This window comes from Daphnia pulicaria, chromosome 1, assembly GCF_021234035.1.
Source record: "Daphnia pulicaria isolate SC F1-1A chromosome 1, SC_F0-13Bv2, whole genome shotgun sequence".
Taxonomy (NCBI): Eukaryota; Metazoa; Arthropoda; class Branchiopoda; order Diplostraca; family Daphniidae; genus Daphnia; species Daphnia pulicaria.
Genome location: NC_060913.1, coordinates 31,043,509 through 31,065,302, shown reverse-complemented (window position 1 = coordinate 31,065,302; position 21,794 = coordinate 31,043,509). Strand labels below are relative to the sequence as shown.

Genomic DNA, 21,794 nt, shown 5'->3' with positions numbered 1-21,794 from the left:
GTTTAGGAGTTTCAGGAGTTGTGATGCGTCCGATCGAAGGAGCCCAACAGCAAGGAGTAGGAGGTTTCTTCGCAGGAATCGGCAAAGGCATGGTGGGACTCGTGGCTCGGCCAACTGCTGCCATCGCCGACTTTGCTAGCGGATCACTGGACGCCATGAAAAAGTAAGTCCTAAGAAAATCTCCAATCCCTCTTTGTCGAACGTTGTCCATTAGACCATTAGCGAGTAGACCACATTTCCCTCCATCTGTTATTCTTGGGGCTTTCAAATAGAGTAAACCTCTGCGCGGTTATGGTTTATGGAACTGTCGACATTCTTGAAGACGAATCCGCGGTAGAGTAAGCAGCCGAGGAAAGTAAAACATTTGAGCATCTTTAAGTGGCGGAATCATAATGGGTGAGACTGTTGTTTCTATCGACCCTATTCGTATTGAAGCCAAGGCTTGCAAAGAGCTTTAATATTTACTTGCATCCCTGATGGGAAAGTGGAGCCCCTGCAGTCTACAAGAAATCAATAGAGACAAAATTCGAGGTTCTTTTTCCCCTTTCATGAACTCTGCTGGATATCTTGTGGAGCAGCAAATTAAGCGTGACGACATTGATGTGCATGTGCAGAGGAAAAAAAAGGAAAAAAAAAAGTCGATTATTGCTCATATCTTTTTCGACATCAATAGTGTACAAGAAACAGAACTTCCCCCAACATTCTCCGCACGTCTCCTACATTTCGTTGAGCCGTCGTCGTCGTCGTCGTCTTGGCAATCGAAATAATTGGGAACGTCTAGGCCTTTTCAGTCTCTAGGTCTGTTCTTAGTCTTGGCTGAATTCATTCGATCTCCTTACTTGTTTTACTTGTTTCAGTCGTAGCCCCCTTGTGTGTCCGTCTGATGATTGAATCGTTTGCTAATGTTAGGGCTTGTTACTAATGTCTTTGTCCTTATAGCTTTGATTGAAAATGGTATTTGGTTTTTGTGGAGATGTTTCTTATTTCAAATGCTTTCCATTGTTGGGGACCCGTAACAGTTTTTTTTCTCCATCCGTATCCGCTATAAATCATTGGGTTTTACGACATCATGTGTGGTACGTAGCTGTAACGAACGGGCTAGCGTTCCTGTTTTATTCATGCCTTTATTGTTCAGAAGAACTGACACAGTATAACCTACCCAAGTTTCCGTGATATGTACACTGAAGAGGGCCGTTATTTAAATACTTCCTTCTCCTTTTTAAATAATGATCCGCTGTTTATCATCTAAAAGTCCGTAAATTTGTCTAGAGCTGCCGATGTCACCGAGGAGTTGTCACGCCTGCGTCCACCACGTTTTCTGCATCCGGATGGAATCGTTAGACCTTATATCCGCTACCAAGCTGACGGGGATTGTTTACTAAAGGTAAGTTGTGTGGTACTTTTTACGCTGTCCGTGATCAAATTTCTTTATTGATTTTTGCTCGTCTTTGAACATTTTGATCAAAGGAAAAGAAGGGGTCCTTAGAATGTTCCTTTTAACTCGCTTCCGCTTTGTAATATGAAGTTGTTTGATCGTGTGATAATTGCTACATTGTTGAGCAGTCGAAGAAGTGTATTATTGAAGTCTCTGGATTGTAGTGAACTTTCAAAAATTAGGACTCAAATTAAGCCTTCGTTTCTGCTTACACATTACTACAAGCCCTCTTGCTATCTTGAAATGAAGCTAACTTAAATGCTCATTGTATTTTGTTTGTACTAACCGGTTAAGTGATTTACTCGACGTTTGCTCATTTCGCCGTTTTTTCTTCTTTATTTTCCGCAGATCCTGGATAAAGGGCGGTTTTCCAAGACGGACTATTATGTGGACCAGGCAGTGACGGACACTAAAATGACTCTTTTAGTAACAGATCGTCGACTCGTGCTCATGTCGCACGATCTCTTTGGGCAATGGCAGGTTCGTTTGATCTCTTTTCTTATCCGCTCTGCCTTTATGTGCTTCACAGAAAGGTGTTTCACGCGAAGGCTTTTGTTTAGCGCTGGGAAAAGTTTCTTTACTTTATTTTACTGACAGTATTGATTTAAACTTGGATAATAGGTCGAGTGGAGCCACACGTGGGAAGAGCTAACCCAACCTCCCCAATCGAATCCCCACGGATTGTACATCCCCTTACGCAACAACAAGAAAGTCTTGGGATTGTTCACGAGTAGCGAGAGTGGAAAGTTGGTTGCCATTCATTCTCAAGAGAAATGCGAGGTAATAAGTAAAGAGATTTAGAAGAATTCGACGTGTCAGTTTGTAATACGATTGAATGTATTTTAATAGTATTCGTCTTTATCGATTAACAGATGATAAGCAGAAAAGTGGAACAAATAATGAAATCGTAACTACGCGGAAGATGAATTGCGAAAAAAACAGACATGATTTACACCGCCGTTACAAATTTTTCAGTTAAGAACCGTTTGCTTACTTTGGAAGTCATGTCATTTTTTTTAAATTTATATTGTTATGTCGTTGATTCAAATTCAGCTTTTGAATATTTAATCCTTTTCTCAAGCTTCAAACTCTTTGACCGTCCGCAAATAACTCGTTCAACTACTGTGAGCTTCAGTATAATATAATATCAATATATCGACCGAATTCTAAAATGATTGCGCTAGGCTACTTTAGTGTTTAAGTTTTCTTCAACACCGACGTAAATGGAAAATTAAATGACTAGTATACTGCATACAAATCACAGTTAAAAAGAGCGTAAAATTCAGCTACAGTTTTTGAAAAACTGCTTACATTACGTGTACAAGGAATTAACGCCACGTGCAATGAAATTCTTATTGCGGAAAAAAAACGGACATGGAATTTGGTTATAATTTGGTTTTCTTTCTTTCTTGGGAATTGAAAGGAGAAACGGGTTATTATATTATATTGTATCATCGTCTTGATTGAGATAAGTGCTCCAGTAAGCCATGTTAAACACAGCGAATACTAGGGGGAAAAAAATGCGGGAGATGACATCGATGCGTTTCGAACGCAACGTGTGCGTACCTATCCAGGTGCGACAACACGTATCTATTTGCATACCGTCGTTTCTCTGCTGCCCACGATCACGTCCATCTTCCATGAAGATGACTTCGGTACTAGCTGGAACCAGCGGTTTCTGTATGCACAAATAATTTACAAAAAACGCCGAGAGTTAATTACAGCAGTTCTTTCACATAGGGTTTCTTTCGGGTTTCTTTTCCAATCCAGCTCGCAATCCAGTTTACGATTAAATCAAACTTTCTACATTTATAGTCTCCCTGCATGTTCATGATTAAGTCTGTGAGTTTATCAGTCTCTTTGGAAATATTGCGTTGATGACAGATATAACTTCGAGTCCAACCTCCAAGTAAATGTGATGAATACGTTAGTTCCGAGTAGATATTCAACTAAAGTTTACTTTTCTAAATTTATGAACATCATACTTTAAGAAATGCAGCATCAAATGATTAACTAGTTGGCAAACTGGTGTTTCGACAGGCACGAATCTGATAGCATAGGCTCCATATACTTTCTTTCCTTTGACCTACTATAAGCTAGGCCGACTTAACTCAGCACTAATTTTAATTCTTCAATTTTAACTTTTGCTTTTTTTTTGCTTTGAACAATAATACAAAATTTATGAAGTTTGTCATGTGACAATTCGTTTTTCTCATTATTAAAATCCTCTTGCTCTTCGATGATTCTAACAAATTATTCTCCAATGTAATAGTTTCTTGAATATGTTACAAGTTTTGTTGAAAAGAAAAGTCGTCATAGTTTAGTTTGGACCAAAACTGTTGCCAGCCAGCCAGCCTACGTGCACAGGTACACTAAATTCTAGAGACGTTCTACTCATAAATAAATTACGGTCGATCGATGCCGCATCCTGTAAAATAAGTGAAAACTACTCTCTCGTAACAACGCTAATATTCGGATCGTCAAATAGAATTACTGCGACTCATCGTCATTTGTACAGTTGCTAAACGGATTTCAATCACAATTTGAACCTCACCCCGCAACTGAAATCATTGGTTATTCACGCCCGGTCTCTGTCAGTTGTTCGCATACAATGAAATTGAAATTTAAAAAAAAAAAGTCGTGCCACTTACCATAGCAAAAGAATTGCGATCGTCAAGAAGACCGTCAGCGGCCATGGCATCTAAAGCAGCTTGGTGTTCCATTTCCCACTGTTTGCGCTGTTTTTTCATCTTCTCCCGATGCGCATCGGATCGCGAAGCGTAGTTGACGAGGGCGAATTCCAGCAGCGCTCCAAAGACGAACGTCAAGCATACACCAGTCCACACGTCAATGGCCTGTGCAAATCAATCCATCAATAACAACAAGAAATTCAATTTCCGAATCGATTATCTGCATTGCCTGTTTGAATCTATTGGTCGTTCAATACATACATACATACATACATACATACATACACACACACACACACACACACACACAAGAATTGCAATTTATAGGACTGGCAAATATGCACAATGACGATTCGATCCCTGTCTTCGAACTGTACATATTGATAGAGTTAATCAATCGCGAGCGGATATTCGTGTAACATTTCCCTCGAATAATGAAACTACCCATCCAAGCTTCTAGAAAACTCGACGCTGCACCATCAAAGAAAAACTTGGGATGGAATCTCATAGTAACTATGCTTCACTTAAAAGTTTTGTTGAGATTATTAGCATAACTTAAGCATGCAGCCATCCGAAATGTACTACCAACTTGACACATAATCGGTAAATTTGAAGCGGGAAAAAACAACAATAAAGGATGATTCAAAATGTGCAACTTCAAAGTCGTTGCGGAGCACACAAAAAAGAAAAACACTTGACATTTCCCCTATAGAATATAGAGCAACGGGTTGCGGAGTCGCTTATCGTAGCCACGGAAACCCTCGTGAAGGTTGCACTTAATATGATCAGTCAAAATAAAAAAATGCAGCAGTGATGGAGTCGCTGTCAGTGTTGCAGGCTGCACTTTGAAGCATCTCAACGCGAGAAAAATGCGTGAATATCTCTTATAGTTTGCTTCTCTCATGTCGAGCGAAAGAAAGTTGCCCCGGTGAACAGCGTATCGATCGCATCAAATACAGTCTCAACCCCATTGAAACTTATTACAATATCCAAGTTGTTTTGCCTTCTTTGTCTCGATAAAATTCCTGGGCCCCTTTCGGCAACTTTTGTCTATGTGTGTGTGTTTGTAAAATGCTGCTGCCTGTGAAAAAGGCCCCACAAATGGAAACTAATGATACTTACTTTTGTGTAGGAGACTGGCGGAAGTGAGTTGTTGATACCGGTCGTTTGGGTGGCCATCGTGAGTAGGGTGGTGACTCCGAGCGATACACGAGCCGGCACTGCGTTGGCGTCCAGCCAGAAAGACACCCATGATACGATGACTAACATGCAGCAAGGAATGTAGATGGTAATCAAGTAGTAAGAGAATTCTCTTCTGAACAGAAGATCCACTTTCAGGCACGAGTACTCTCCTGTAATAATATACGGAAGAAGAGAATATAATCCGATTTGTCACGGTCCACTAACCGAGATGACGACGAGGTTCTATTTGTGTGCCCTTAAGATGCGCTTCCTTGTAAGATATCGTCGGCATACAAACAAAATGCCGGATGGGCAATATCTGTCGCTAATGAGACCGACAAGACGTCGATCAATATTAATATTTGCTATTGGAAATGTAGCAGCAGCAGCAGCACAGATATTAGAAGCTGTGGATGGAGTTGCCAGGATCAATCGATGAGTTAGTCGAACCAGCAGCATTGACGTCATTTCTTTCACGCATGTTGTAGGCGAAGGGGATTGTGTACTGTACTGTACTGTGTCCGTATGTATAAGTATACTTCTCGTACTACGTAATGGACTTTTTTTTTATCCGGTTCAGGATTGTGCTTATTGTCAAGAATTTGTGAAAACATCTCGTCTGTCGACCTAACCTGTATTGGTCTTGCTGTTGCACGAGTCCGTTTTGAATTTCTCGAGAGCAAATCGCGGCAGCTGCAGATTTTTGGCGACTTGCACTGGATCACCGGCTCGCCATAGGAAAACCAAATCGTCCGTCGTCCATCCGTCTGCATATTCATAGATAAGAATAGTTTTTCAACATCAAAACGAAAAGAAAAAGAAAAAAAGAAAAAAAGAAAAAAAAAAGAATAAGTGAACAGCACGAAAGACTGGGGAGAAAATATCCCGAAAAAAGGACAAATCAAATACGAAAGGAAGAATATAAAGTTTCCATTCGGGCGACTGCATGCTATAAGGCATCCCCATTGGGTGTCTCTAGCTGTATAAGTAATAGGATGGAAATGGAATAAGCACAAAAGTAAAATGGAGCACCAACATGGGAGGGAACAACAACAAAAAAAGGAGACTGTGGAAAAGAAAAGATATGAACAAGAATAAGACGTAATATTCTTGATAATATAATATGTACATGCCGCTCTTCTCTCAGATGGTATTCAACTAGAGCAATGCCGAGGGAAAGAAAAGAGCCAGCATCATGCCTTAACACGAAATCGATATCGGGGAGACTCGGTACTTATTGACCCTGTGTTTTGTATAGTCGCTTGTACCATTCTAACGGTAAATGCGACAATAGGAGCTCGATGGAACTCGCTGTACTGAGATGAAGGGGGCGAGGGGGAAAAGCTTCATCACAATCTTCATCATACAAAAGAAGCAAACAAGATATCCGGCTACTCGAGTGTTGGCAATGTCATGATGCGAGAGTCCCTTGAGCTTCTATACGTGACAGAATAACTGAAATTTCTAGCCCACGCGCAAACTGCTCAGCACCTCGCATATCTCCTTCAATGCATTATTTTTTGTCGAGCCCAGCCTCTTGAACCCAGTTGGGTGGGGGAAAAAAGAAAAAAGGAGAGACAAAAGAAAAGAAAAACTTTGTTTGTCTTTCCATTCTTCTCTTCCTTTACTTACGAAAGAGAAAGAGAAAAAGACGTAAATACTGGGGGTACGGTACGGGTACGCACCGTAGTATCCCTTCCGTCAAATTAAACTTAAAAACATAGAGCCATTGGCCTGCTCAAGAAACTTTCACTGATGACCGTACATATGTATAGATCAGAGATAAAAGGCAGGATAGATTTCTTACAGCTGATCATGGATAGCGAGCAGGTTTGTCGATCCAGCGGGAACAGTTTGAGGTTCATCGGGCACGAGAGCGTCAGAGAAATTCTGTTGGAAGAAGGAATCCAAATACAGGAGAAGAAGAGAATCCATTAGAAGTGGAAAACAGTTTATCTTTCAAGACACACACTTTCTTTCGTTTTTCATTCTCTGCACGGAGGCTGGCGCGCTATTCAATTGCCGATGGATGTCGTCGGCGTGAGCTCAATAAGATTTATCGACCCTTATATCTTCTATTATATACCCTTATAGGATCAATTCTCTTACCCCGCTCAACATATTTGATGACGGCGAAATATCTGCCCGTTTTAACAAAGATTCCCGCAATACCAATCAACTAAGGATCCCCCACGACTTTACGTTACGACAGGTCAAGGATTGTTGGAATGGCTCGTGTCACATGATTCACATTTCGTGCGTAAAAAAATTAAAAAAAAAGATTCGTAGAATGTGGAACAGATGGCGACTATTCCGGTGGTCAAATAAGAGTAGCGCGACGTGAACATACACACACAACGGTCTTACCGGATACTGTACAAGACCCATCCATTTGGAAAGATTCTCACGTAGACATTGGGCACAATGATGTTGTGGAAGTGTCCCTCGCGTTCGTTGGAGAAAAACAAGTCCGGCATCCACACTTTGCTCGGATCGTTGAGAGTGAGATATTTCATCCGACCTGGAAACAAAATCACAAACAACAAACCCAGGCCATCCATTAGTTTTATCCGGTGGGGACGAGGTTGACAAGTCGACAAAAAAAAAACGCGCGTGTGGGAAGATATAATTAAACCGTAGCGAAATGATTTGCAAAGTCGTAATGAAAATGCATTGGGCGAGATAACCCGTCCCCGTGAACTCCACTCCCGATTCCAGATGGAGCGGACAGGACAGTCGTTGAAGCCAGCGCTTGAACCGTGATAATTTCAAGCCCCGGCCACCAACAACCGCCGAAACGTCGTGTTTTCAATTGTTGCTGGAGAAAGATGGCGGGGGACCCACAATTTCCATCAGTTCGACAAAGCGGAATTTAATCTCTTTTCTGTCAAGTCGATTGCAGTTTTTCCTTGTTACGACACTTGAAACTCGGAACGAACCGCTTGTTACGACACTTAAATTACGACCGCAATCATCCCACGAAATCTGTCGTAATATAATCACGACAATAAATCTGTCGCCAGGATTTTTTCTTTTTTGGTTGTTCTCTCCAGCCTGTTGAAGAGTGACGAGGGCCACCTCCAAATGAGGAGGGAGAAAAGTTGCGATATGGAACAATCGAGGCGAATGCACAAGAGCAGAGAGAACACGAGAGAGCAAGTGCTGAAAAAGGCCCTTGATAATAAATCTCCACCCGCGCCAGCGCACACAAACAACGCGGGCCACAACATCCATCCACTAACGGATCATTTCAATCCCATAGTTGCGCACCAAGCCCCTTAGATTTTCTTTCCCTCTCTCACTATTTACTCATTTATAATGTAAGTTGGGACAGCATTTCAAAGTATATAAGAGCGGAGCGATAGAGGGGGGGGGGGGTCGTATTCGCGTTTATCACCATCAATTGTTCTCGACTGCGCTCGGCGCTAGACTGCGCACTCTCGCACTGAATAAGCAACTTTGATGGTGAAATTAATTAATCTATTCCACGGTTACGTACATACTCTTGTGCGTGCGTGCGATGGAAACTTGGTTGGATTGACTGTTATTGTGTTCGTTGGAGAGAGAAAAGAAGAAGAAACAAAAAAGATGATGATGATGAACTGTAAAATGATTGATGACGGAATACATCATCATTCCGATCGGTCCGGTTAACCTAACATCTGTGATGGCGGTGGCCGTGGGGATTTCCCAATGTACGCAGAGATCAATCGATCGAGATGTATGTGTATGTAGCGCGCGTCTCAGTATATATTTTGATAGGGTAATTCCATATGAAATCGACCAAAACCTGTGGCGACCATCTCACGTATTTGATCGCCACAATGCTTTTTCGATTTTCGAACGTTTGAATTTGTTAAAAGTCCGCTTGACCATGTAATCATTAATTTTTTTTAGTACATTGAAATGCGTTCTTTGGCTCATTTATCTATCAGAACATGCTGTCATAAGGAAAAACTATTTTTTAAGACCAAGCGCGACAAAATCAAAGGTTGCACCACCTGGTGGCGCGAAATTTAAAAAGTAAAATGAACAAATTTGATGTAATAAAAAGTTAAGTTAAAACTGACGTAGGTTCAAAAAAATTAGTTAAAATGTGAACAAGAACCCTGTCAATATGTGGTCCAAACTTCAAACTCGTAGATTAAGTTTAAAGTATTATTTTCTAATGTTAAAAACTGTACAAAAAATGTGTTTTTTCTCAAAATTGACGTTTTTCAACTAAAAAAACGGGAATGACAGGCCATAGGGATTTTTTTTTCAATTTTTTACAGTAGAATGCTTATTGTATGTACCTTATCATTAAAAAAAAATTAGAATCATGTTATTTTTTGTTTAGGAAATATTGCACATTTTATACTAGCGATTTTTTTTACTCAATAACTACCAACGTTGCTGTTCGATGAGAACCGAGAGCTCAACACGGGGAGTGTAACAACCGAGTTGCATGATAGAGCTCAGAAGTGGCTCCTAATTGGACATATTACGGGGTGAGGATGGAAGGGGAGGGGAAAAGCTGAAAATAAAACCTCCGGTGAGTTCGCCTTTTCATATCGCCGGCTATTTCGTTCGAGAGGCAGTGTCTGCGGCATACGTGGAAAACGTCGCTCGGGGCAAAAGGGCTGCAGCACAGAAGATTCAATTGTTCTCTTGTCTAATCAATACTCGACGTTAGAGCCTCACGAGTGAGACCCTCTACTACTGAAAGGCGGCAGGTTTGGCACTCCTCCCCTCCAAAGATCCCAGCCTGGATGAATCCGCACCTGCTGTTATAAATATACACTCGCCTAAAAAGAGCGCGTCGATCCTCTTGGGTAGCGGAAAGGGGGGCCCCACTCACTTCGAAATGCGGATCTAATCCATTCACAGTAGGCCCTTTCCCACAAAAAAGGAGCGACACATCCGCTGGCTCGCTTCCTTCCCTCAGACGAGCGCGTCATTAAGAGGCTTCCAACGATTATAAACGGGGATTACAAGTGAAAAAAAAAAGCTTGAGGGGAGTTTACCTTGCACATTTTCAAACTTGAGGCGATCGTCGAGCCACTCTTCTCGAAACGTTATGATCACGCTGAATTGCTGTTTTGAAAAAAGAAAGAAAAAAACAAATTAAATTCATTATCAAAAGGTCACGTTAAAAATAGTTAGACGCTGTCAGATGTCAGAGAAGCTTTGAGTCAGTCATCAGGATTCAAAGTGGCAAGGTAGAAGAACTCTTCATCTCTACACTTGCTCCTTATACACCCAAGACCTTTAATCCTGGATTCTCTTCACTGCGAACTGTGTGTCCTGCACTCGCGAAGTTATCGACTTTTCTATTTTTATTTTATTTTTATTTTTTTGTCAAAAGCAATGGCTGCTGCTGTTGTTGTTGTAATGTTTACGCCGTCGGATACAATTAAATGGATAAGAGCAAATATAGTCAAGTTGCAGCCTGCAGGCTTCCAAGTTTCCCCTTTCAGTTTCTCTCAACAGCGCAGCATCCATCAGGATGGGCAGTGGAACTTGCTGAAACTTGTTTCCACATACTGCGCTATTATTTAGGTTTCTATATATACCAACAGCATCAGCAGCAGCTGAGGTTCACCGGCTTTTAACAGATTGAGCACACATTAGCCAAACCGTCAAGGGTTGGGTTCTATTTACCATTTTGTTGTCGCTGATGTCGGAGATGCCACGAAACATGAGGTTGATGTCGACGATGGTGGGACCATCTGCAACGACAAGAGCAAACAAACGTCTAACAAAACACCAAAAGTATAGGAACAAGAAATATCTGGATGGTCGAAGTCTAAACCTGTTCCGTTGGCAGCCGAGGGTCGGATGCGACGATCGTAGTGAGCCGGTCCCAAAATCTTGTCGAGAATTTGTTTCTCCATTTCACGAAAGTTGACTTTCTTGTTGGGTCCATTTTGTTTCTGGTTGGCTCTGCGTGGTAGCGCCACAACAGAAATAAAAATTAGGAAATTTAAGAGTTGTAAGGAGGAGAGAGACATATACGTAGAAGGAAATGGAATCATCGATCCAGAATTGCCAACAGTCGGATGGGGGGGAACATCGTCCCGACATCAACTGGGAAATGCTTTCAACCGTGAATGACACAGTCGCTTTCACAGGCTACGAGACCTATTCGCCTGTGTGTGTAGGTTGAACAAGAAAAATAAAACATTTCCAGTTGTGTCTGGTTCTATAGACTTGGACAGCTGATGGCCGGGGTTTTTGATACACAAAAGGAGCTGAAACTGTGTGTGTGTGTGTGTACTCACTCTGACGTCGGAAAGGAGCAAGCTGTCAAGACGGCCAGCAATGCCAGGATATGGGCCGTCGTCATCGTTGCGCTGCTGAACCGATGGCACCACCTTCTACCGCCTCCTCTTTCCTGGAAATCGTGATTAAAAAGGAAACACGTCACGACATTGGATCGAAACTTTGGCCCCGAGAGTCAAGAGCAAAAACGCAACAAGGAAAAGTTTCGTGACATCTTTCTGGAGAGACACAAAATTGAAACGGATCTGCTCCTCTTCTTCTTCTTCTTCGTCGTCGAGAGAACTTTGGACCCCCCTCGAAAAATAGAAAATGACGACTCATTATGGAGACGCAAGTTTGCTGGGGTACGTGCGAGAACGATTTCTATTTTATTTCTATTTTGTTTTCCGTGTTGATGCCCAACAGACGAGATTGTGCCGGGCCAAACGCTTCGCGCTAAGTGGATGGCAGTCCAAACTGGGGGGTCTTGAGAAGAAGAAAATCCTGGGAATTTACGAACGGCGCACTCCTGGGACAGTCGACAGAATTTTCAATCAAACGGAGGTGGGAAATGGAAGCTCAGCTTTGCTAAAGTAAATATAGGGCAAGGCTTAAAAAAAAACAGCTGATCAAAGCTCGGCGAAACAGACGGAAGGAAGTCTGGCAAAACAAACAAACCCCCCCAAAAAAGCTGGAAGGAGGAGGAGACAACAACAACAAAAAATTCCGTAGAGTTCCGCATCCGCGAATACGTTGTTGGGCGTCTAGAGAAGATGAAACCGAAGTTCTGGGGAGGCTGACGTCGTCATCAGACGAGAGAAAGAAAAAATAAAACAACAAATAAATAAATAAATAAAAACAGTTGACAGTTGAATTCACGTTGGTGCGTTTCGGCGCAATCATCGATTTTCTGTTCTATACGCAACGTTTGTATTTGCTTTCTAAATTTACTACTTGTGCTTGTTGAATAAAAAAATGAAAATTGAAGAAGTTGTTGTCACAAATTTGAATGCCGTTGTCGCTCGTCGAAGACGATGAATCAAAAATTTGCCACCGGGAGAAAAAAAATAGCGTCGCCGGAATGGTGGCGTTGAAAAAATGTAAAACTGTTGTGTGTGTACACAAAACGACGTGCGGATGACAGCGAATGTTTATGTTAAAAAGAGTACACACCGGACGACATTACATATAGCAAACGAGATGCGCAACTCGCTAGGCATCCGAAAAAAAAACAGCGATCGAATGGATCGCGGCTGAGAAAATGGAAGGCCATCCATCAACCGGAAGGAATCTACTAAGAGATTCAAGAGAATTGGAAAACGGTCGGTGCAGCAGCTCCCGGAGAGAGTTGAAAAGGGAAGGCCCTCCCTCCTCTCTTTCGCTATAGACCAAGTGAAAAGGAATGAAACCGATTGGATGATGCAAAAAGCCGGAAAAGAGAGAACGGAATGCCAAAGAGTCAAAGTGTGTGTAGAGTGTATAGATGGAAAGAGAGAGAGAGCGTGCCCTATGGGCGCCGTGCCAACAACCCTGTGCTGTTCCAGGTCAATGCTATACAGCTCACCAAGATCAATTTCTTCTTTCTTTTCTCTCTTCATCGGGGTCCCTTCCGAGCTTCTTTTTATGTATACAAAAGACGGTCGACATTTCACGGACCGAGACTCTGCAAGCTCGACAGAAAGTTGATCCGCCCAGCGACTTGGTTACAACACCATCATCAAAGGCGGCGGCAAGCTCGCCATCGTTTGCCCCGATCATTTCAGCTGATTGTTCCCGCGGGAGAAGAAAACGACTAGAGTGCACAGAGTCATCGGCTGGCAAATAACTATCCTATTTTTGATGTATAGCATCAACTGCTGGACGGTTGGGTTTCTTTTTTCAGACGATGGCCGTGCGCAGCACATTCAGATTGACCCCCACCCCCCTGGCATTTGTATGTGTGGCGTTGCGGAATTGATTGCGTGGAAACCGTGACGCCAATACGATAAAAAGTTTTCTCTCCCGACAATATCTCGTGTGTCTTGAGAAATAAAATATAAAAAAGGCCTAGACGTGCCCACCCAATCAAGTGCGCGGCCCGTCAGCCGTTACAAAGTCGATAACGGAGAAAAACAGTCGACGATAAAAATTTTCCCGACCGTTCATTCTGATCGTCCGAGTGAGTTTATACAAGCATCGACAAGTTGACGACTAGCAACAACAACGACAACAACTACACAAAAAGGCAACTACGACTGTTTTTTTATTTTTGTTGTTGTTGGGTCCAGCAGTCGCTCCGCCCTTCCAGCCCCAAGTCGACCAATTGGTGCTTTAGCAGAAGCAGCCACTGTCGTCGGAGGTTAAAAGCTTCGGGAGAAAATCGGCCAAGCGGTCGGTCAAGCTCAATATCGACCACATAGAAAAAAAGACACTCTGAATGTTGTAGGACAGAGACCAAACAAAACGTCTTCTTTTATTTTATTTGTTTTTTCGTAAACCGTGTGACTACGTCGGTTGGAAATCGATATCCCGTTATTTGAATTCTACACAGAAGCAACGATTCGCCGAACCGTTCAGGCTCTCGACGACACCGTAGGCCGTCAATAGCGCCGAAACGAACCCAATCTAGATGATTGCGTAGCTCAATTTTGTGATTACATCATCTCGGCGCAACGAAATAATAAGTAGCCTTTTTTTTTGTCGAATAATCATTTCCGTTTTATGAAATAAATAAATCAAACTTGGCGGTGGGCAATAGAAAGTGAGCAGGACTTGAAAGGACTCGATAATTTGGGATGGAGGACGGCCATTATGTTGCCGACAATGGTTAACCCCGGAAATGATGTTTCCGGGAACGTCGTATTTTGAATTTAGTGCATTCTTATATGTACTCTACTCTACGCCTTGCCAAATCAAATCTGAATTCTTATTTTGATATCGATCAGCCACACACACAGCACAGCAGAGCACACACTACGGATGGTGGTGGTGGGATATTGCATCACGGGCTCAAACAGGAGCTAGAGAAGAATGTTATCTGGTCGTATAAGTCTATATAGTATGTGTGCGAGAGAGATAGAAAAGTCGCCATAGTCAGCAAGTCGATGGGCAAACGATCTAGACGCTAGTAGCGAGGGCGGTCATGCGACTGGCAAACTCGTTAGGATAAGGTCCCGCGGGATGATAAAACACCAAAGTGTATATATAGAGAGGAAGAAAAAGAGAGAGAGACTGAATATAGTGCGGATTGACTGGCTACGGAAGCGGATGAAAGTGGCAGCATAAATCCGCTTTATTGGTCGACTTTGAACATCGATCCGATAGCGAGTCGTGATGCCTATAGCGCTCCTTCCCCATTTATACAGAAGCTTGTGCCAACGAGTCTCGAAGTGGATATCGTGAGGTAAGGAGCGTCTCTATCCTCTTCCTCCCCTCTGCATCGACATCTTGGCCCATCGAAATTGTCATCAGGAAAAAGAGAAAGAGCCAGAAAACACAAAAAAATACGACCACTTCCATTAAGTAGAGGGGTGGCGAGATCGTGGAAAAAAACAACGCCGGGCGGATGTCGTGTAAAAAAGCAACTCCCGACCGCTAGAGCTGCATCCTGATGACAGTTTGGGATCTGCCATCACATCCAGGAGGGAGTGAAACAAAACAAAACAAAAAATCCCTGGATGACTGGGAGACATTGGCACCAATCAAAAAGATGTTTCTTCGGAAACAATCAAAACCGAGAGAGAGAGAGAAAAGCCAATACGCGCACACAAAGATTCCAGAGAGATTAAAAATTGTTAAAAAGAAGAAACTTTCTCTTGGAAGTGGAGGTCGATAAGACGACCTCCCCACCAGATTCCAGACATGCAACAAAGTTTTTTCGGCGTGACACAGACGTGATCAAAGCTTTGATGCATCCCAACCCCCATCCGCTAGTCTATAATAAATGTAAGCCCTGCGCAGAATACGGCAGAATAATCATTGGAGTTTCTTTGGCTTTTTATTTTTCTCTCAGACATGGTGACCGTCCCACGCATTTGCTAGCCAAGCCGACATTGATGAAAAAGTCCTGGGCCCGTATTAGACGGACGTCGCTATTATATCTTTTTGTTTGCCTTCATTTGAAAGCCGTTGATTGGTCGCAGTGCAGTGGAATAAGATTAGTAGTCGGGAAACTACTAGAACGCTGGGGAAAAAAGAAGAAGAAAATACGAGTCAGATTTGTTATTTTTTTGTGTGTGCGCAGAGAGAGGAGGGAATTCGTTGGCTGGATTCCATCGCTCCCTATCATCACTGACGCTGTCACTCGGATTGGGGATATAAGCTCATGCAATAACATACACAGATTGGAACGAGGGGAGGAAAAAAAGAGAAAACGAACAGTCTGCTCTGATGGGCAATGTGTGGGTTGCGGGGTGAATAAGCGAGAAAATGATTGAAGGAACGCAGTTCTTCTCTCTGCTGGCATCCCCATAAAAAAATAACTCACAAAAGAAAAAGCCAAAAAAAAAAAAAAAAAAAATCCTTTGAAGTTTCTTTGAAATAGAAAAATTGCTCGTCGACTCAATGCACTTGGCTCTATAATAATAAATAAGAAAAGGACCAATCCGTTGAATTGGGCAGGCCTACCTTGTGTGTGTGTGTGTATAACAGACGACGAGAAGAAAGTATATTAAGTCCGAAACGAGAGCGCCTTCGATGTCGAGGATGTGGAGTGTGGCACTGGCGCGAGACTAGTTGTGTCGATCGACCGTCTTGTTAGAGATGAACAACCGAGTGCTGTATAGATTTCGCCCGAGACAGAGTCCCCCCCCACCGACCGACCGAAAAAAGATGAAGAGGATTCTGCGCGTCTGCGCCTGTCGACGACAAGAACATTTTCAAGAAGCTGCTGCTGCTGCCGGGACACACATCTCCACTCTAAGGCTCCCAACAACTATGGTGGGAGTTTCTTTTCTCGGCTAGTAGCTGACACACATCTAGTCGTCTGAATTTCCTTTTTTCTTCGTCTATTGAAAACGCCCCCCATTTTCTTTTCGCAAGAGTTGACTGACGGACGTGGTAACGAGCGCGTTGGGATAGAAAGGCTTTTGTCATTCGACAGCACAGTGGGGATAACCGGCACACGCTAAATACACTGCGTGTGTGCCCAACGTGAAAGAAGAAAATGAGACCCCACCACCCAAAAAAAGGGATCTAGTACGTACTGCTTGGTTCACACATCAGCAGAGCCTTTCTGCTCCGCAAATCACGAAATAAAAGAAAAAGGGGAATAAATATGACGTGTCCGTTATAGATAGGCTCGTGTTTAAGCCCATCGTAACGGTGGTGGTTGGTTATTAGATACATAAACACCCCTGCTCGTATAGATTTGATTTTCTCACCTCGAAAAAAAACAGAGATACCTCCTCCTTCTTCTTCTTCGTTCGTCGTTCTACTGTTCTCCCTCCGTCAATCTCCGCGGATATACACGGCGGATATGCACGAAGACGTGAGGATTCAAAGGAAACCAGACACCGTGCAGCAGCAGAGACTGTCTAGAGTATTAAAGGACCCCAAAGAATAAGAATAAGAGAAATAAAAAGGAGACATGATATACAAGTATGGAACAAGAAGATGTAAGAATCTCCTTAATAATAACAAATACGCTACATATACTACAGCTCTATTTCTTTCTGTGTGTGTCCGCCGCATCTTTATATTGGATCCAGATAGATCCCTCCATTTCGCCTTTCATTCCCAGAGTATTTTCCCCCCCTTGTATAGATATGGGAGCGGCCACAACCCTCCCACCAAAAAATACATAACAAGATTTTTTGACAATATGTCTGGCGACAGAATGCGTAGAAATCTTGTTGGTAGCCAACCGAGAAAAAGTGGTGGTGGGGAGAAATATTTATCGATATAGACGTCAGGCAATAACGGCCTGCCAGACAGCCTACAGTCTAAACTTTATCCCGTCGAAATGTTATGTTATCTTCAGTTATGACGCAAGTTTCAGCTGCCGATCCTCCTCGGCCAAAAAAAGTGCGCCCAGTGAATGAGGAGTCACGTCGTTGTTGTTGAGGGGTAGGGTTTTTTTATTAGAGAAAGAGGTTTGGTTTGGCCCGCTTTGCATTCCAAACTTTCCTATCCACCAAACTCTTACCAAAACTTTTTAAATTTTATTTCCCCCCCCCTCCGGTTTTTTCGCTCATCGATCCCGCAATCTACACTTGACATTAACCGTCCACTAATTTAGATTATGTATGCGCGGGTAATGGAGAACCGGACGTCAGCGAGTACAAACCGGAGCATCGAAAATCTAATCATTTCCAAAAATAAAAAGGATCGACACTTTATGTCTACCATCTCGCGGTTTGATTGACAGAAAACGAACACACACGGCAGCAAAGACAAGACAGTCCAGCTGGGTAGTGGGCGCCAAAATAAAGTTGCAAAACGAGCAAGAGTTCATCGAGCGTGGCCAGGCAAAAGAAGAAGAAAAAGGCGTCAGAATTGTCAACGGGGCTCTCGCAAGCTGTTGAGCAGCATTGTCAAAAATTAAAAAAGAGGATTGCTGTGTGCGTGTGACGGGGATCGATCATGAGATATGCATGAACACAACGGCTGGCGCTCTAAATTCTGTCCCGTCTCTCTCTCCCTATCTATATCTAACACGCGTTCACATACGCGGAGACATGACGCGATATCTCAATTCGCCGCTATACCAATGCACCACACGAGAGAGACCTGCATATATATCCTGTTACATTTTAATACCTTAGCCCGAAGGGGGGGGGGGGGGGAGCTTGTGCCGGGGTTTTTAATCCGCATAGCGCAGACCCCAAATAGATCGCACAAATAGACCGCAGGAATAATACGGAATTCACGCAATCTTTTTCAACAAAAACAAGGAAATGATTCAACTTTATTTTTGTCTTACCTATTGGCCGTGTGTTGAACTGTTGGTTTCCACCGCAGCACTCGAGTTTTTCTTCCGGTGGGGAGGTCACTATGTCGTAGCCGGAATGCGGATCGAGGAGGTTTTTTTTTTAAATTCAGGATGGCACATCCAACGGATGAGAATACGGCCACCTTGGTCCTCTGTTCAACACACTCTCTCCTCTTCGTATTTCTTCCGTAGGACAAGCCCGGCAGTCGACTCTTCTACGCCGGAGCAATCCTGCTGAGACTCGCGGCGGCCAACCAACCGTATCCGGCGCAGTCGTGGTTGAGATTTTGCTTATTTCTTCCCTGGTTTGGCCGGCCGGCCCGGATGGGTACCATCAAAGTTGGACCATCTGGCGGTCGGAATTTCTACTTTATGCGATGTCGTAAACGCAATCACGGATGATTTATATCGTCACCATACCGCCAGAGTGCTGCAAACTGTTCTCGCAACCACCTAATTACATTTGCTGCTCCTGTTGCGGGAAAATCAAACCACATCAAATCAAATCAGTTTAATCTCATTAACAATTGAATTATACAAGTGATGCTGTGTTGATTACCATCGCCAAAAGAGAAGCCATCAATCATTCCAATGATTTAATGCATAACAACGTGCGGATGCTTATCAAATCTTCAAACGTGACTTGAACAAAAATAATAATCACGGAAGACCAAGTTTGGCCTAGCCTTGGCCGTCTGAAATTTAAAAAATAAAACATAAATTCTATTCAATCTTTTACACAGGATCCTGATTTCAACCAAACACGGAGCTAGATGCGTTTACACATACCCGATCCTGGCGTTTAGCTCGTGAAGATCAGTAGATGTCACGACCGGTCCGGATCTCTGCGGATGGGCTTTTCCATCCCAGTCAGCAGCAGCAGCCCTCAAAGCAATATGATAACGCACAAAGGGCGCGCAACAATACATAGATATATATGAGGAGGTGAAGAATACAGATATATAGGAACATCCGCAATAGAGGGATGGGTGGGTTGGTGGGGTGGGTGGGGGGATCTATTCTTCAATTGGTATCACGTTCTTATATTCGTCGGGGAAAAAACTATTTCCAAATCAATAAACTATTCTCCCGGCTCCCGTTTCTTCTTCTTCTTTTTCCGTTTGATACATTTATAGAGAACGTACACACACTTTTCTTTGTTGTCCTTTTTGTTGTTGTTGTTGTTGTTTGGTATTACCAACGGGTCGGCGGGATGGCCGCCTCGGCTGGCGTCGTTTCGTCCGCGAGAGTAACTGCTAGATGGAATATACCAGGGGCGCCATACAGACGCCATAAAAAAGAATCAAAAAGGGGAAAAAAGGAAGAAGAAAAAGGAAAAAAAAACTATTCCGGACGACGACGACGACGTACATAAGGGCATAGGAGACTCCCGCACAAACGCGCTAATCAAATCGTCAACACGCGCGGAACAACATCAGCAGCAGCTTCGGTCAGCAATCTACACACGATAGCTCCGACGACGACGACGACGACGACGACGACGATCTATATAATAATAATAAGTCAACTTTCAACTTAGTGTGTATACCTACATCAACTTTGACGTGAAACATTGGAAAATCAAACGACCCGCATTTCGATCGAGGATGTGTGGCCGCGTGCTGGCAGGAAGTTCGAGGGGGGTGGCAAAAAGATGAAAGCCAATCACAATCAGTCAAACTCCCCTCCCACACATGGGGTTACGTAAACGCAGTGGAAAATCGTGAAAAAAAGGGGAAAGAGAGCAACTCTCACGGCGTCGTCGTTATAATATTAGCGATGATGAAGCTTTCTCGTCGCCGCTGGCAACCCCCCACCCCTTTTTTTCTCACTTTCCCCTTAGCTTGTGATTCGCATGTGTGTACACGTTCGGATAGAGAGAGAGAGAGAGAGAGAGCTGTTCTATTTCCCATCTTGTTGATTTCCTGCTGTCGGCGTGTGTGTGCGGCAACCATATTTTCGATCAAAATCATCAAATGATTGGGAGGAGGATGAGGCGTTGTCACGGCCAGGAGTCGTCATATCCTCCTCTCTCATCCGCACCTTGTATATCCCCCAAACATATTCAATTGCTCGTTCGTTTCTCTGGGCGGGCGCAATCGGCCAGCGGGAGAAAACGGAAACCGCGGACGGGAGGAGAAACAGAAACAAATTTGAGCCAACGAAAACTCATTTTGCGTCGCCCGTTCGATTGGATACATATAAAATACACTCACACACAGCAGAGGACGGACCTTGTCTCTGTCCAACGTATTTGATAGGAAAGCCCCGCCAGCACGAACGAACGAACGAACGAACGGGGGGAAAAGCCTTATTGCATTCGTTGTGTGGACTCGAGAGATTCAATTTGGGAGATGAATTTAATAAGCGAGTTGAGGGTGAAAGGGACTACTGCCAAGTGAGAGGGTGGGAAAACAAATCCCGAATTGCGAATCAACATTTTTTCTTTTCCACCAGTGGAAAAATAAATTCGGAGACTTCACGGGACCGGAAAATGCGATCATTGGGTCCAACGACACACGTGCCATATTCCAAAAAATGGTGGCTCAAACAATTGACATGTATAGAATTCACATCGAGCAGATCTTAATACGTAACGTAGGGAGAGAGATGGAAATCAAGGTCTTCTTTTTCTATATAGCTATAGGTTGTGCTGAGACTGTGCAGCAGTCGCCATCATATCGACTCATCAGGCGGGCGGGATCGATAAAAGCCGACACACAACGACGAATGGGAGTCGTCGTCGTCGTTGGGGGTTGTATAATGAAGCGCGTACAACATCATTTATATATGAAAATACACACAGACGAGAGAGGGGAGAAGAGTTTTGGCCGTGCTCATTGACTGAGGGAGAGAAAAGACGCAGTTGAAAACACGACTGGAAACAAATGGATCTCTCAAAGAAGAAGACGAGCTGCAAAGAGCATCAGAAAGCCGCAAAAAGAAGCCTTCATCATGCATCTAGTACTTGATTTGGGATACATATACAGCTAGACGGCCTAGACCCCATTAACTTTAAGTTTGATTTCACTTTCGACTATCCTCTACAGTACTTTGTTTGTGTGTTTGGCACTTGAACGATAATAAAAACACACTGGGAAATATAAAAGAACTTACTCCAAATTGTCCATGATCCAAACACGTGAAGAATTGAGCGCCAAAATGCACTCAAAATGGCCACGTCTGCTCCGTCGACGAACTTGAGACAATGAACGATCCAGATTCTACCTGTGTTGCAATTTTCACAAATTGAATTATTTTTTTAAAAATTAATAGTAAAATACATTTTAAAATAAAATACTTGACCAAGCTTTCATTATTGTAATTCAACTAT

General features: G+C 43.2%; 2 protein-coding genes across 6 annotated transcripts in view; one reads left to right on the top strand and one right to left on the bottom strand.

Moving 5' to 3' along the window:
* Positions 1-2,594, top strand: part of LOC124340644 (vacuolar protein sorting-associated protein 13-like) — a 34,079-nt gene extending 31,485 nt beyond the window's left edge. Inside the window, exons 21-25 of the mRNA XM_046793259.1 lie at positions 40-163; positions 1,270-1,384; positions 1,784-1,915; positions 2,057-2,215; positions 2,308-2,594. Coding sequence (XP_046649215.1) covers positions 40-163; positions 1,270-1,384; positions 1,784-1,915; positions 2,057-2,215; positions 2,308-2,346 — 569 coding nt within the window. The 3' untranslated portion in view covers positions 2,347-2,594. The remainder of the gene's footprint in view (positions 1-39; positions 164-1,269; positions 1,385-1,783; positions 1,916-2,056; positions 2,216-2,307) is intronic.
* LOC124341584 (glutamate-gated chloride channel-like) lies at positions 2,455-21,660 on the bottom strand. Of its 5 annotated transcripts, XM_046794572.1 has the most exons (16): positions 21,578-21,660; positions 19,832-19,966; positions 19,250-19,713; positions 19,020-19,155; positions 18,452-18,932; positions 16,911-17,063; positions 11,571-11,683; positions 11,102-11,232; positions 10,951-11,018; positions 10,314-10,383; positions 7,675-7,828; positions 7,115-7,197; positions 5,940-6,074; positions 5,248-5,477; positions 4,087-4,290; positions 2,455-3,113 (listed from the first exon to the last, which is right to left on the bottom strand). In XM_046794572.1, exons 7-16 carry the CDS (start codon positions 11,633-11,635, stop codon positions 2,877-2,879), a joined length of 1,377 nt encoding a protein of 458 aa, XP_046650528.1. In that variant the 5' UTR covers positions 11,636-11,683; positions 16,911-17,063; positions 18,452-18,932; positions 19,020-19,155; positions 19,250-19,713; positions 19,832-19,966; positions 21,578-21,660; the 3' UTR covers positions 2,455-2,876. The 5 variants fall into 5 exon arrangements, with proteins under 5 accessions (XP_046650528.1, XP_046650529.1, XP_046650526.1 ...); XM_046794573.1 differs by lacking the exon at positions 16,911-17,063 and having other exon boundaries at positions 19,250-19,716; XM_046794570.1 differs by lacking the exon at positions 16,911-17,063.
* Positions 21,661-21,794: the final 134 nt, after the last annotated feature.

What these genes read in the sequence shown, in the direction of transcription:
- LOC124341584 (XM_046794573.1), bottom strand. Translation starts at nt 11,635, where the DNA reads ATGACGACGGCCCATATCCTGGCATTGCTGGCCGTCTTGACAGCTTGC. An exon ending in ACATCAGCGACAACAAAATG is followed by an intron (nt 10,384 to 10,950) that starts GTAAATAGAACC and finishes TTTTCAAAACAG; the next exon opens with CAATTCAGCGTGATCATAAC. An exon ending in TGGGTCTTGTACAGTATCCG is followed by an intron (nt 7,198 to 7,674) that starts GTAAGACCGTTG and finishes TTCTTCCAACAG; the next exon opens with AATTTCTCTGACGCTCTCGT.